The sequence below is a fragment of the Ambystoma mexicanum genome, chromosome 12, assembly GCF_040938575.1.
Source record: "Ambystoma mexicanum isolate Mex_15411 chromosome 12, UKY_AmexF1_1, whole genome shotgun sequence".
Classification (NCBI taxonomy): Eukaryota; Metazoa; Chordata; class Amphibia; order Caudata; family Ambystomatidae; genus Ambystoma; species Ambystoma mexicanum.
In genome coordinates this window covers 513730117-513744151 of record NC_090936.1, presented here as the reverse complement: position 1 = coordinate 513744151, position 14035 = coordinate 513730117, and the positions used below count along the sequence as shown (strand labels likewise).

At 47.6% G+C, this 14035-nt stretch overlaps 1 protein-coding gene across 5 annotated transcripts in view; it reads right to left on the bottom strand.

Moving 5' to 3' along the window:
- Positions 1 to 3745: 3745 nt before the first annotated feature.
- The window catches only part of PRDM4 (PR/SET domain 4), a 617560-nt gene continuing 607270 nt past the window's right edge, over positions 3746 to 14035 (bottom strand). For 3 of the 5 annotated variants that reach the window (XM_069628794.1, XM_069628793.1, XM_069628795.1), the window contains one exon: positions 3746 to 4404. In XM_069628794.1, the coding sequence (XP_069484895.1) occupies positions 4086 to 4404 (319 nt within the window). In that variant the 3' untranslated portion in view covers positions 3746 to 4085. The remainder of the gene's footprint in view (positions 4405 to 14035) is intronic. The other 2 variants (XM_069628797.1, XM_069628796.1) reach the window with 1 other exon arrangement.

The following is a 14035-nucleotide window of genomic DNA, read 5'->3' as shown; positions in this document are numbered from 1 at the left end:
TTGGTTTTCAATGGGTGAGTGCATGACCCAGAGGTCCTGATTAACAGGAGAGTCCATGGGATACATGTCTGTCTCGGGGTCACCCTCAGGGTCTTCATCATCCCTGTAATAAGGGTCTGCTGCATCTTCCCTGTAATAAAGGTCTGCTGCCTCTTGAATAGAGAGGTCTTCATGGTGGGAGACCGGGTCATAGAGGTCAATGACTGTGCCTTGCACTGGATTTTCAGGGCGAGACCTCTTAGCAGGGGGTTGAGCAGGGATCTGCGACCCAGAATGTGCTGTAGTGGGGGTGTGGAGTGGAAACCTTTGAAATAGGCAGGGTCCTTTTCATACAAGTTGGCCATGAAGGACATCCTCCTCATGACACTGTCTATATCCTCGGCCGACCTTTGTGCAGAGCTAGGGATGACCAATGGTTGAGAAGAGAGACCTAAATCTTCATCTGTTGGAAGAAGTAATACAGGTTCTTTGGGCCTAGCCTCCTGAGACTTCTCCCTCTGAGAGGTGGGCCTAGCCTCCTGAGATTTCTCCCTATGAGGGGTCTTATCCCTATGAGGGGTCTTAGAGGACCTTTTCTTGGACTCCCTCTCTTTACCCTGCCCCCCTGAAGCGCGTTTCCCCGACTGTACGGGGGTTTGTACCTGACTAGACGCCAAACGCCGATTTTAGGTGTGGGCTGAACCAGAGCCTTGTCTGCGGACAATCGGCCCCCGGTGGGAGGGATCCGTCATGTGGCGATCTTGATCGAGAGTGCCCAGAGGACAGAGATTCCATGGACCTCTCCCTAGACGTTGTGAGTTGCCTTCTCGACACGTGTGTCGAGTCTCGGCTGTGGGTTGTGTTCTTGGTGGAGGATGAAGTGATAGCGCATCCGCCGCTGGGTGTTGTCCCCATAACAGGGCTGCCGGCCTGTTTTTCGGGGTCGGGCCTGCGCTTGGGTAACCGGAGCTACCCAGTCTCCTTCGCCGTCAGATACAGCGGCGTTGCTGCTATCGCTGAAGGCACGCTCTACTTCCATGGCCTCGAGCTGCCTATCGACCCACGGAAATTTCCTATTGCACTTGGGGCAAAATTTAAAGGTGGTCTTGTCCATAACGGAATGACACGGCAGCTAGGCGAATGTAGTGTAGAAAAGAGGGCATATACATTCTACAATGACCTCCCCCCTCTCTCCCTACTGTGTGGGCCAAAGCCCATTTCGGCCTGCCAAGGCCCAAATGGACTTGTCGCAGGAGTCTTTCGACTGTCGTTTTTCTTGTCCTTCACCGGCGCTGGTATTTCGATAGTCGGTGATATGAAGGATAGAAAGAAGGAACTATCGTTAATCGGATAATAGCAAATGGCTATCAGCCGAAAGAAGAACTCTGCTATAAGCACCCGTCTAGAATGGCGGAAAGAAACAATCTGAGGGACCTCGCCGCGTGAGGGATCATGGGTACAGTGGGCTTCTCACTAGGGATAGTATTACTGGCACACCCTGTCGACGTCCCTTTTCGAGTTTCGAAAACAACAACTGTAATACTCTGCAGTTTCCACTAGATGGCGGCCTATGCACAGCATATGATCTAAGCAGATTCCAGAAGCCTCAGAAATATATATATATATATATATATATATATATATATATATATATATATATATATATATATGCACACACACACACACACACACACACACACACAGTCTGACGTCATGCTCGAAAGTGGACGGAGGCAGTAGAAGGGCATTGAGTTGACGACGCGTGGCACCCTCAACTGAGAGAGAAGAAATTGCTGAAGCAGCCGACACTAGGAGATATCAAAGATGAGGAATACGTGGGAGCATGCAATACATTCGAAATGTCAGTTTTAATTGGTTTAGACAACTTTGGTGCACTGAACAGGAATCCAAAGGCAAAATGTTGGATTGTAACCTGTGTGTGCACTGTTCCCAATTATCAGCCAGTCGTCAAGGAAGGGGTCCGTCTGTACAGGTATCCTGCAACCACAGGGCACTTTTGTGAAAACATGTGGCGCCAAATATACTAAAATACACCTACCTTGAACTTAAGGTAACTTGTGTTCTTTGGGAATATTACATTAAAGTGTGCATCTTTTGTGTCAAACGTTGCCATGTCGTCTCCATGGTTTAAGTGTGGTATGACGTCTTGCAAGATGATCATCTGGAATTCGTTTGACAAATGCATTGCCAGAAGCAAGTCTAGTATGGGATGCAACAGTTTGTAATTTATTTGGTACGATGTAATAGTTTGAATACATTCCCTTGTTTTGACGATTTATAGGTACCTCCTTTATGGCCCGCTTCAGTAAGAGATTCCATGGTGGAATGTTGCACAGTGAAATCTGGAAATAGGTATAGTGCCTGTACTGTTGTAGCCAACCGCATTATATTTCTGGGAGGGCCTGGAAAATACATGAGACTCAAGTGCAGCATAACCGCAGTCACCGTTGGAAGAATGACTGGACAACACGGCCATGTTTGGTGAGGCGGTGTGGTGAAATGTCTCGGCTGGCTTGCCTATGCAGAAAACCATAATGCATAATTTCTGGGATGGGGATACTCTGCCAGTGTGCCTGTATACTTCTACCCAGCTGTATGGAAATAAATCATGTGTCTACTTTTGCCACCTTTGGTCATTTTTTAGATTACTTAGTGATTGGTTTTCTGATTGCTACAACTGGTGCCATCACGCCTCATATTCGTCATGCCTAGCTGAGACAATTACGGGAATAGCATACCGCTCCCACTCTAACTCCTGTGTGTACATGATGGATAGATATGGGGCCTAATTGAAACCTCTAAAAGGAATTTCGAAGCCAAGATGCCAATGAATGTTTGTGTTTATTCTTGGGCTGCACTTAAGCCTGCATTATTGTATCAAAAGAAGCAGCATGGATCAATAGAGAGGGGTAGACTAAATTGCAAGATAAAAAATAGTAAAGGGATAAACAATGTGGAGATATCAAATTGGTTGGATGAATTAACAGATTTAGGGGGAAAAGTTAGAATGGACCCGAAGGCAGAGGCTTTTAGAGCAATATCATTCTCTTCTCTTGGATGGGGAATATGGAAAAAAGTTACCTTAGACTTAGGTCAATAAGGTGAATCCAAAGTCTGTGTTAGGAGGACTCAAGGTAGGGGTAAAATGGGAAAGGGTCGGTCAAAAGGCCTTCGAACCCAGTAAGGGGCACAGCAGTGTACGTTATGTACATTAATTACCAACCTGAGACTTAAAAGAATTGAGAAAAATGGAGCTCCATGACACAGGGGGATAAACATACACAATTCCCTGGGGTAGGCATCTTTGATTTGAAAAGACATTTACGGAATGTGTAAAGTGACAATAATGGAAATATAAAATCATAAGAATGTGTAGATACAAATGTAAATTTCAGTTTACCACTAGGTGTCTCCTTTTCCTTGAGGGAACCCCCAGTACCCAGTTGTGGCTGTGGCTTTGGCTTTCTCACACCGCAAACACAAGGTTGGGGAATACCCTCCTAGCATCAACTATGAAGACTCCATGTTTTATTATTTTGTAGCTCTACTAAGCATTTTGTTTGCAACTGAAAATGTTAACCAGTCAATTCTGCCATTCAATTGCAGTAATGGCAACTATAGTACAAATAGTTTGCCTAACTAATTTCAATGTGCGATTCTTGGTAGCTCAAAAACCTGGCTCTGGTTGAATTATGTGGAGTCTTTGTTCTTCTGTGTGAATCAATAACATTCGAAAAATAAATAATTTCCAGTTCACGTTTTTTAATGTTTTGATTGAGTTAACAAAAACAAAGAGCTGCTAAAATGTTGGTTTCATTGTAGCTTTATCATCATGATTTTCTTTTTACATGCCATGAGCCCGCCTGTTGCCAGTTTACTGCACTGTACAGTTCATCCATTAAAGCGAGAAAAAAAAAACAATTAACCCAAATGACTGTATTCTACCGTATTATAAAAATGTGGTTATTTACATGATGGGCTGTTCGAATCAGTTCCCTCTAAATGAGACCCCCTAGTCTATTGACCAAAAACAGAATATACAGATAAATAAATAAATAAATATTAACATTAGGGACTGGCTCCTGTCACTCTGGTTCAGAGACAGCATTATTTGAGGCATATACATCATTGCCCTGTATAAGGTCCTCTGTATCTGCTGAACCCAGTAATTTTTCATCCTCCGAGTCCTCGCCATCCACATCCTCTGGGTCGTTGGAGGAGTGGCCTGACTTGTGTCCCTTGCATATGTTCAGGTGCCGGGTTAGATGGTACTTTGTCAAGAAGGCTTTGGAGCATTTCTCACAGATGTAATCCCGCTTGTCTTCATGAGAGTTCAGGTGCTTCTTCAGGTGGCTTGTCCTGCAGAAGATCCTGTCACACTTTGGGCACTTGATCTGCCGTTCCCTGCAGGAGACAAAGAACAAGTATAAAAAGTCTGAACACTCAGACTTTTGCAGAGCATTTTTTACCAGCACTATAGGACTTGTGCATTAGCTGGTCTCCTTTTCCAACGTGTATTGACAGAGCCCACTACAATCATCCTTCACTATTTATGATCAGTGAGACTGTGTGCCACACTCAAGTGAAATCACTGAGTAAAAGCACGATCGTGGACAGTCCTGCTTGATACAAATGCAGCATTGTTAACTTTAGACAACATGTAGCAATTATACATTTCATGTTTTTTCTCTGCACCAAAAGCCCTCTCGCCAATCAGTTTTTCTCAGATTCTCTGATTTCTCAGAGCTTGCAAAACATGACTTTGCCCTCAATAAATGGAATCCAAAGTGGTGTGAGGTTGGGGAAGGAGCCAGGAAACGACCCTACATGGGGAACATTATGGGGAGGGATGGGACGTAGATAGACCGACTAGATGGCATCGGGTAATCTCAGAATTGTGACCTGGAATGTATGGGGCCTCAACAGCTACCTTAAACGCAACAAAGTGATGATGTATTTAAAGAGGATGCGCGTAGACATAGCCCTGCTGCAAGAGACCCACCTCACTAGGGAAAGGCTGGAGGTGGTCGGGGGGGAAATGGAAGGGCACCGTTGTGGGGGCGGCGTACTCAGCGTATGCCAGAGGGGTTGTCACTTGGGTGGCACCCCACGTGCCGTTTCGAGTGCTTGATTCTATGGTGGACCCGGAGGGTAGAATGGTGGTGGTAACGGGTCTCTTGGAAAACAGAGAAATACACATCATAAATTTGTACGCCCCCAATAACCATACAGCGGCTTACTTTAGGACCCTCTACGGTAAACTTGGCCCCCTAGCGGGGGGTACGGTAGTGTGGGGGGGGCTTTAACTGTACCGTAGACCCCAGTATGGATAGGTCCAAGGACAGGGCAGGAAAAACGGCACCGGCGGCTAAAGCGCCGAGTACCCACTGAAAGACCTAGGCCTAGAGGATGCGTGGAGAAGGCTGCATCCCACGGTCAGACAGTACTCACACTACACAGCGCCACATGATTTGTACACAAGGTTAGATTACATGTTTGTAACAGCCGGGATAGTGAGAGAAATACAAGGAGCAGAATACAAAGTCCGAGTGCTGTCGGACCACTCGCCCTTGGTGGTAGACTGGAGACACCAGCCCCCACGCCCGCAGATCCCTACATGGAGACTTAGGACCGAGGCTCTGCAGGATGAGGGGTTTCGGGAGGGCATGAGGGACGCCATTAAAGAATATTTTGATACAAACACGGGAAGCGTAAGCTCTGTGGGCACACTGTGGGAAGCGTTTAAGGTGGTGGTGCGTGGGGTAGCTATTCCCCAAGTTAAGGGGCTACAGGGGGGGGTCGAAACAGAGCTCTGGGAGGCGGAAAGGGAGCTAGAGGAGCTCACGCGTTGCGTGAGCACCGCTCATGATAACAGAACCAAAGTAGAGGAGCTACAGTTGTCCTGCAGTGCACTCTGGGATAGACTGTGCAGACTCAGCCACAGGAAATATACTGAGAGGATACACGCAGGGGGCGATAAGCCGGGCAGATTGCTGGCTTGGCTGTACAAGAGTGAGACCCCCCGCTCAGTGATTAGTGAGATTCAGGGCGAAGGAGGTAGCATATGCAACACCCAGAAAGAGGTAAATGAGGAATTCCTTAAGTTTTACAGACACTTGTATGAGGACACGGGGGAGGATATGGGCCAAGACATACTAGACACATTGGGGGACATTGAGCTGCCCACCTTAGATGATCTAGAACGTTCTGAGTTCGACGCACCCGTCACCTCGGATGAGCTGGAGGTAGTGATTCGGAACTTGCCCACTTGCAAGGCGCCGGGTTCGGATGGGCTGCCCAGCGAGTTCTACAAAACATACCAGCAAGAGTTGCTCCAGCCACTGCTTGCCACTTTCAACGAGGCCTATGAGAAGGGAGAACTCCCGTTGCCCCTCCGTGAGGCTGTAATCATCCCACTCCTGAAACCAGGCAAGCCGGCCGTGGAGCGCGGGTCTTACAGACCGTTCTCCATGCTCAACCAGGACAGCAAAATACTCACGGCGGTGCTGGCTAATAGATTGAAGAGGGTGATTAAGAAACTGATACACCCAGATCAGACTGGATATGTTCCGGGCAGGAACATCACCGATAACCACCGGAGGCTACACAATGTCATAGACCAAACTGAGGAGGACACGGGCGAGGTGGCTATAGTGTCGTTAGATGTGGTCAAGGCCTTCGACTCGGTACGATGGCCCTGGCTGAAAGCGGTCCTGAAGGGGTATGGAGTGGCACCTGGATACCTCAGATGGGTACAGTTGTTTTACAGCACCCCGATGGCGAGGGTCAAGACAGGGTCCACGGTCTCAGATTCTTGGCAACTGGGCAGGGGGACCAGACAGGGATGTCCCTGGTCACCTATGCAATATATACTGGCATTGGAGCCGCTGGCAATATGCCTGCGTCAACAATATGGGGAGGTGGGCATAAACACGGCCAGTGGAGAGCATCTGATATCATTATATGCAGATGATATGCTCCTTTATTTATGCTACCCAGAAGAAAACCTACAGTACGTCCTAGAGGTGATAGAACGGTACGCCATCCTCTCCGGTATATCGGTGAACCCTGGAAAGTCCAGCCTGTTCCCTTTGGGTAGATATAGGAATGTCCCGGTGCAGGGGCTGCCTGTTCTGCCAATACCATGGCGGCCCGTAACATTTAGGTATTTGGGAATAAACATTTACCACAAGATCGAGACAGAACACAAGCACAACACGGAAAAGGCGATAGAGGGGATTAAGAACAGTATGGTATTTTGGTCCAGACTGCCCCTGACCATGATGGGGAGGGCGGCCTTGCTCAAGATGGTGGTCCTGCCTAGACTCTTGCACTTTTTTATAAACGTCCCGTTTCTGATACCCAGGAGCCTATTCGCGAAACTTCACAGTGTGTGTAGGGGTTTTGTGTGGGGCAGCTCTAGGAATAGGGTGGCCCTGTGGAAGCTCCAGAACCCGTGCGACGGGGGGGGGGGGATAGGCCTGCCTAACTTCGAACTCTATTACCTGGCGGGGCAGCTGCAGTACGTGGCCAGGTGGCTCTCGACTGAAGATTCGGCAGAAGCCAGGCTCCTGCGCGAAGATACAGCCCCATACTTTCTGATGGAAGTGGTGTGGTTGGGCAGAGATAAACTGGTGGGCAAGGGGCGGTTACTGAAGTTGGGCTGGGAGATCTGGCACAGGACATGGAAGATTGGGGGGGACTCGGAACCATACTCCCAGCAGGCCCCTTTGGCTGCTCTGTGTGGGAGCGACTCCCAACTACTTGAATCGGTCCGCAGATACTGGGAACAGGTAGGCCTAGCCACCCTCAGGGACATATGGCAGGAAAGGGAGGCAGTGGACTTTCAGCAGCTGCAGGAAGAGACGGGAGTACATGGTGGCCAATATATAACCTACACTGGGCTGGTGAAAAAGACTAGAGAAAGATGGCCGGAGACAGTGCTCGCGGAGGATCCAGATGCCTCCCTGGAAACCATGTATGATGTATCAGAGGGCGGGCACGAAATATCGAGGATATATGAGCTCCTGCGAGCAAGGGCAGGGAAGGAGTTGCTCCAATTGAGACAAGATTGGGGGGAGGAGGAGGTGGGAGGACCCATGAAGGATGGGCAGTGGGAACGGGCCCAGAGGGCCCAGAGGTACCATAAAAAGGTGTCCCGTAACGTGAGAACAGCTTCAATTGTACGTTACCCACAGGGCTTATTTAACCCCTGGGAAGTTTGCAAAGTTTGGGGGATCAGCTATACAGCAATGCCCCAGGTGTGGGGAGGTGAACGTGGGACTGCTACACATGTTTTGGGCTTGCCCGGAGGTGCATAGATTTTGGAACGAGGTCAAGACGAAACTGGCTGGCGGGGGGGTGGTGCTGGATGTGGAATCGGCCTGGTCATGCTTGCTTGGACTATTCCCTAGACCCCGGCATTTGAAACACATAAGCAAGATGAAGGACCTGGCCTATGTCTTGGCCAAATTTAGGATCGCCATGGGCTGGAAGGCGGCCCACAGACCTAGGGTGGAGCTATGGTGGACAGACCTCTTGAGGTGGGCGGAAGCTGAATCCGTAGTCTGGTTTGAAGCGGTCACCAGGGGGGGCGAAGAAGAAGTAGGGCCCTTGCTGGCCTGGCGGCAATTGGTGGCCTCGTTGGCAAACCCTCACCAGGGTGACAACAAAACAGAGGACCCGGTTGATGGCTGTCTAGGTAGTGTGCCACCCAATGATGTTCCCGTAAACGATATGTGAGAACTGGCTCTAGTTTAAAGGGGGAGGGGGGAGTTGGGGAGTTTGAAAATGTGTTGAAATATGATGCTTTCTATGTTTTGAAACAGTTGTAGTGTGTTTGTTTGACTTTAAAAAATAAAATAAAAATATATTAAAAAAAAATAATAATAAATGGAATCCAAGACCAGGCCCATTTGTCTAACCTAAAATCATTGTCACCTAACAGAGAATTGAGAACCGGGACAAGACTTTCCCAGGCATCAAGCCTTTTAATTTCCCTGTCAGGAGGTAAGGCAGAGAAGAACAAGTTACTTAACCTTCTTTCGATTGGATGTTCCTCACATGTATTGCTCGTCTTTGACCATTATCTTTCCAGCTTCACCTGTTCAGCTGCTTCAGCAAAAAGAATTTGACAGAGGGCGCTGTGTGGTAGTGTCGATGACTCGATGTCCCTCGAAGGCCTCCGTCTGATCGTCGTCATCCACAGTATATGTAGAATGTGAGCGCCCGTTGGCTTTAGTTCTTGTTTTCCCATGTTTAGAGGAATTACTAGTGCCTCCTTAGGCCTTAGAAGACCTTAGATGACAGAGCGTAGAGTGTAAAACATATACATTCTGCACCGGGGTAGGTTGGGAGGGGCGATGAGGAATACGTGGGAGGAACATCCAATCGAAAGAATGTTACAAGGGGCGTAACTTGTTCTTCGAATGGATTGTGTCCTCCCAGTATTCCTCATCATTGAAGTGGTTATCATGGACAGAGTGCAGGACAGCTTTCCCAAAAGCTCCGTCTTGAGTAGAGGAAGTGTCCAGGCAGTAATGTTTTACAAATGGGTGTATGGTAGACCAAGTGGTTTAATTGGTACTCCTCTCTGAAGAGCGAAAGAAGTAGCAATGCTCCTGGTTGAGTGAGCTCTTGGACCCTTTGGGGGATCTTTACCAGCCAATCTATAGCATTCTTACACACCCAGAACAATCCATCTAGATAGAGTCTGTTTTGTTATTGCTAAACCCTATTTATGACCTGTATATCCAATAATAATCTGTAAATAATATGTCGTCCTGGCAAAATTTTAACATTTGCGAAATATAAAAACCGAGAGCCCTCCTAGGGCCCAGCCAATGTAACCTCTCCTGCGTTCCAGGATGAGGAGGGGGATAGAAAGTTGGTAAAACTATCCTTTGGCACAAATGGAAGTCAGAGGCTATTTCTGGCAGAAACAAAGGTCTTACTTTAAGAATCACCTTATCCTTTTGGAAGACCGTATATGGAGGTTTACAAGACAGTGCTTGTAATTCACTCACCCTGCGGGCAGATGTGATTGCAACTAGCAAAACCTTTTTTAGTGTTAATAGTCTTAACGAACATGAATGCATGGGTTCACAAAAGGGATGCATGTTAAGAATTTTAATGCAAGATGTAAATCCCAAACAGGGACCTGAAAGGGAATAGGAGGAAACACATTAATCATTCAGTTTCTTAAAGGAATCACTAAAGGGATTTTAAAGTATGAGGTTTTCTCCGATGAGCGCTTGAAAATCGAAAGCACTGCCAGATAACCCTTTATTGTTGTGATCCGGAGCCCCAGATTTGCTAAGTGAAGTAGAAAGGATAACACCGTAGGTGTATCGCACTGAAATGGATCCACATTCTTATCCCTACACCAGCCGTTGAACTTGTTCCAACGACAGCAGTATAAGGATTTTGTTGCTGGCCTTTTGGCCGAAAGCAAAATCTTCATTAGGTCGTCCGGCAGGTGCCAAACCTTGTACCTCAGCCTCTCAGAAACCATGCGTGAAGGCTAAGTCTTTTGACCTTTGGATGGAAAACCCTCTCTTTGTGGAAGATGCATTGAGGGCAGATGGACATGTCCAGAAGGTCCAGGTACTGCGTCCTCCTGGCCCAATCCGGGGCAATTAGGATCATGGATTTCCCAAACTTTCTCAATCTCCTGATCACGTGAGTAATGACGGGGACTGGAGGAAACGTGTACAGCAGTGGAAACTCCCAGCCCACCACATACGTGCCTCCTAGAGCTCCTCTTGGGGGAAATTCCTTGGAGCAGTACAGTTCGCACTTCCGGTTAACACTGGTGCAAACAGATCCACTTAAGGGGTTCCCCGAAAGGGTGAAGATCTCTTGAAGGACTTCCTGAGCTAGTTCCCACTCGTGGGAGACTGAGCTCTGCCTGCTTAGAGCATCCACCACTGTGTTCTCCTCTCCGGCTAGCTGAACTGCTGATAGAGAGATTTCTTCTTGAATTGCCCAGAACCAGAGCTGCATTGCCTCTCTGCACAGTGGTAGTGACCTCACCTCCTCTCTTGTTGAGGTAGTACATGGCCACTGTGTGGTCTGTCATTATTAGGATATTCTTTCCCCATACAGAGAGCAGAAAGGCCCTCAGCCCAAGTCTGATTGCTCTCAGCTCCAAAAGGTTGATGTGTACTTTGGACTCCCATGGAGACCAATGACTGCTGATTGTCAGATGGATGGCGTGGGCTGCCCACCCCATGAGTGAGGTGTCCGTCACTACTGTTCTCTCCAAACATGGCTGCCAAAAAGGTTCTGCCTTCAGAATGTTGTCCTTGCAGGCCCAAAAAGCTGAAGGGAGCAGGGAAACTCTAGCCTCTGGACCAGAGTATTATAATAACATAGAAAAGCGGAAAAGATATGTGCAGAGAATATATATTTGAAAATTGTGTATCACAATTTATTTTCAGTGATACCAACAATTTAAGCAATGGTGAATCAATCACAAATAATTAAACACTGATCATTTTAGTAAAACAAAACAGCATATGCCTAAAATTGGCTAAAACATCGTCGCACATACTAGCCATTCATTGAGCACTCATTCAAACAACTCATCATACCGTGACATACATCCAAGAAGCTAAAAAACAAAGAAATCATGCTAAAATCCTATGAGGAGAAGGAATTCATAACTAGTCCCCATAATAACAGACATTGTAGTGTTCGCAATCAATACAAACAATTTAACAGATAATCTATTGTCAGGGTGGATCGGAAGAAGCAGTGCAAAAGATCACATCCCTGTAGGGTTTATCTCTGTGTGTGGTGTGGTCCGTCATTATTAGGATATTCTTTCCCCATACAGAGAGCAGAAAGGCCTTCAGCCCAAGTCTATTGCTCTCAGCTCCAAAAGGTTGATGTGTACTTTGGACTCCCATGGAGACCAATGACTGCTGATTGTCAGATGGATGGCGTGGGCTCCCCACCCCATGAGTGAGGTGTCCGTCACCTGTTCTCTCCAAACATGGCTGCCAAAAAGGTTCTGCCTTTAGAATGTTGTCCTTGCAGGTCCACCACAGAAGGTCCTGTGCGACGCTGCCCCGAACCTGAAGGAGGTCTGACATCCTGCCTGAGAATTGGGACCATGAGTCCCAAGAGCCAATTGGAGGGATCTCCTTCTCAGGCGAGCCTCTGAAACTAGGAAAATGCAGGATGCCATGAGGCCGAGCAACCTCACATTAAAAAAAGACAAAAAAAAAATAATAATTGAAGGCCAGAAGACGACGCTGGGCACTCTGAAATGTGGTGCCCATTTGCAGAATGTGAGGAGCGCTCACCTTGGGTGGCAAGGCTTTCCCCGAGGAGACATCCAGGACTTCTCTGATAAATTGGAGTCTTTGAGATGGTATCATGTTTGACATCTTGTAATTGAGGGAGAAGTCCAGTTTGTGGACAAAGTGGCAGTCACGCTGAGATGTTACAGGGTCTGTTTGGGAGAACGAGCCCTGATCAGCCAATTGTCCAGATAGGGGAAGACATGAATCCACCCTCTCCTGGGACTCGCTGCCATCAACTTGGTGAAAACTCTCGGGCGAAAGTCAGCCCAAATGGCAGAACTCAAAATTGATAATGAGAACCACCAAACTGCTAGCCTCGGGTACCTCCTGTGCTTGTGATGGATAGGCACATGAAAGTAAGCATCCTGCAGGTCCAATGATACCATCCAGTCTTGGAGTTGGAAGGCCTGAAGGATCTGAGAAAGGGTAACCATCTTGAACTTGTCCTTCCTGAGAAACTTGCTCAAGTTTCTTAAGTCCAAGATGGGTCTCAATCCTCTGTCCTTTTTGGAGATTAGAAAATACAGGGAGTACCCACCCTTGTTCCTCTCCGCCGCAGGTACTGGTTCTATTTTACCTTTCTCTAGCAGGATCAACATTTCCTACATAAGGAGCGGATCTGGAATTTTCAATGAGCTGTTCCCCGGTGGATGATCCCCAGGCCTTTCTTAGAAAAGGAAGGCAGTAACCCTGGGCTACCGTTTCCAGTGCCCAAGCATCTGAAGTAATGTCTCGCCTCTCTTTCAGATGCTGTGAAAGCCTGCCTCCCGCTGGGGTCTTGTGGATTAAGGCCTCAGATAGGTTTTGAGGTGGCTGAAGCAGTAGCTGAGGGCCAAGTTGCAGCTGCTTGGGCTGATTGTACACCTCTCCCTCATCCACCACGAGGGAATCCTCTTTGTCCTCTATGACTGGCTTGCCCTCTCCCTCTTTCAATTGAGGAGTAGAAACAAAAGGACTTACACCTCCAAGATGATGTACCAGAGTAGGAATGTTGAGGCTGTCTAATAGCGGCACTAAGAGATTTAGCAGCCGCTTTTGAGGTCTGCAGCCTTTCCAGACTTCCATCAGCCTTGCTACCAAACAGTCCTGAGCCGTCAAAAGGCATATTGAGTAATCTAGATTGCATATCTGGTGCAAATCCAGACTTCCTCAACAACGCAAGTCTGCGTAGCACAGTACTAGTCACCATGGATCTGCTAATACTATGTGCAGAATCCAGACCTGACTGGAGGCGCTCACACATTGCCTCCTTACCATCCTAAGGGATAGCCAGGAAGCAGTCTCTCTCTTCCACTTCGGGGATGTGGTCAGCCGTCATTGCTGCGCAATCCCACAGGATGAACAAACGTTTTGATAAGGCACAAGTGGCATTTGTCGAATTCAAGGCCATGATACCGGCAGCAAATACTTTTCGCGCCCAAGCATCCACCCGTTTATCATCCCTGACTATAGGAATGGTAGGGTAAGCAGATTGCTTTGTGGACGTGGCTGCTTGATCACCACATTTTCTGGAGTTGGGTGCTTGGTTAAGTAATCTAGGTCACTGCTTGATAGCCTATATTTCTTGGCAAAGTTCTTATTAACTGTGGAAATAGAATCTGGGGTTTCCCAATATATGTTGTAACCCTTTTTTGCTAAGCAATATGGAAGGGCAAAATGGGAACCCTCTGTGGGCCTTAGCCTAATACGTCCGTTAAGTCATCTTGTTGAAAAGGAGGAGCAGG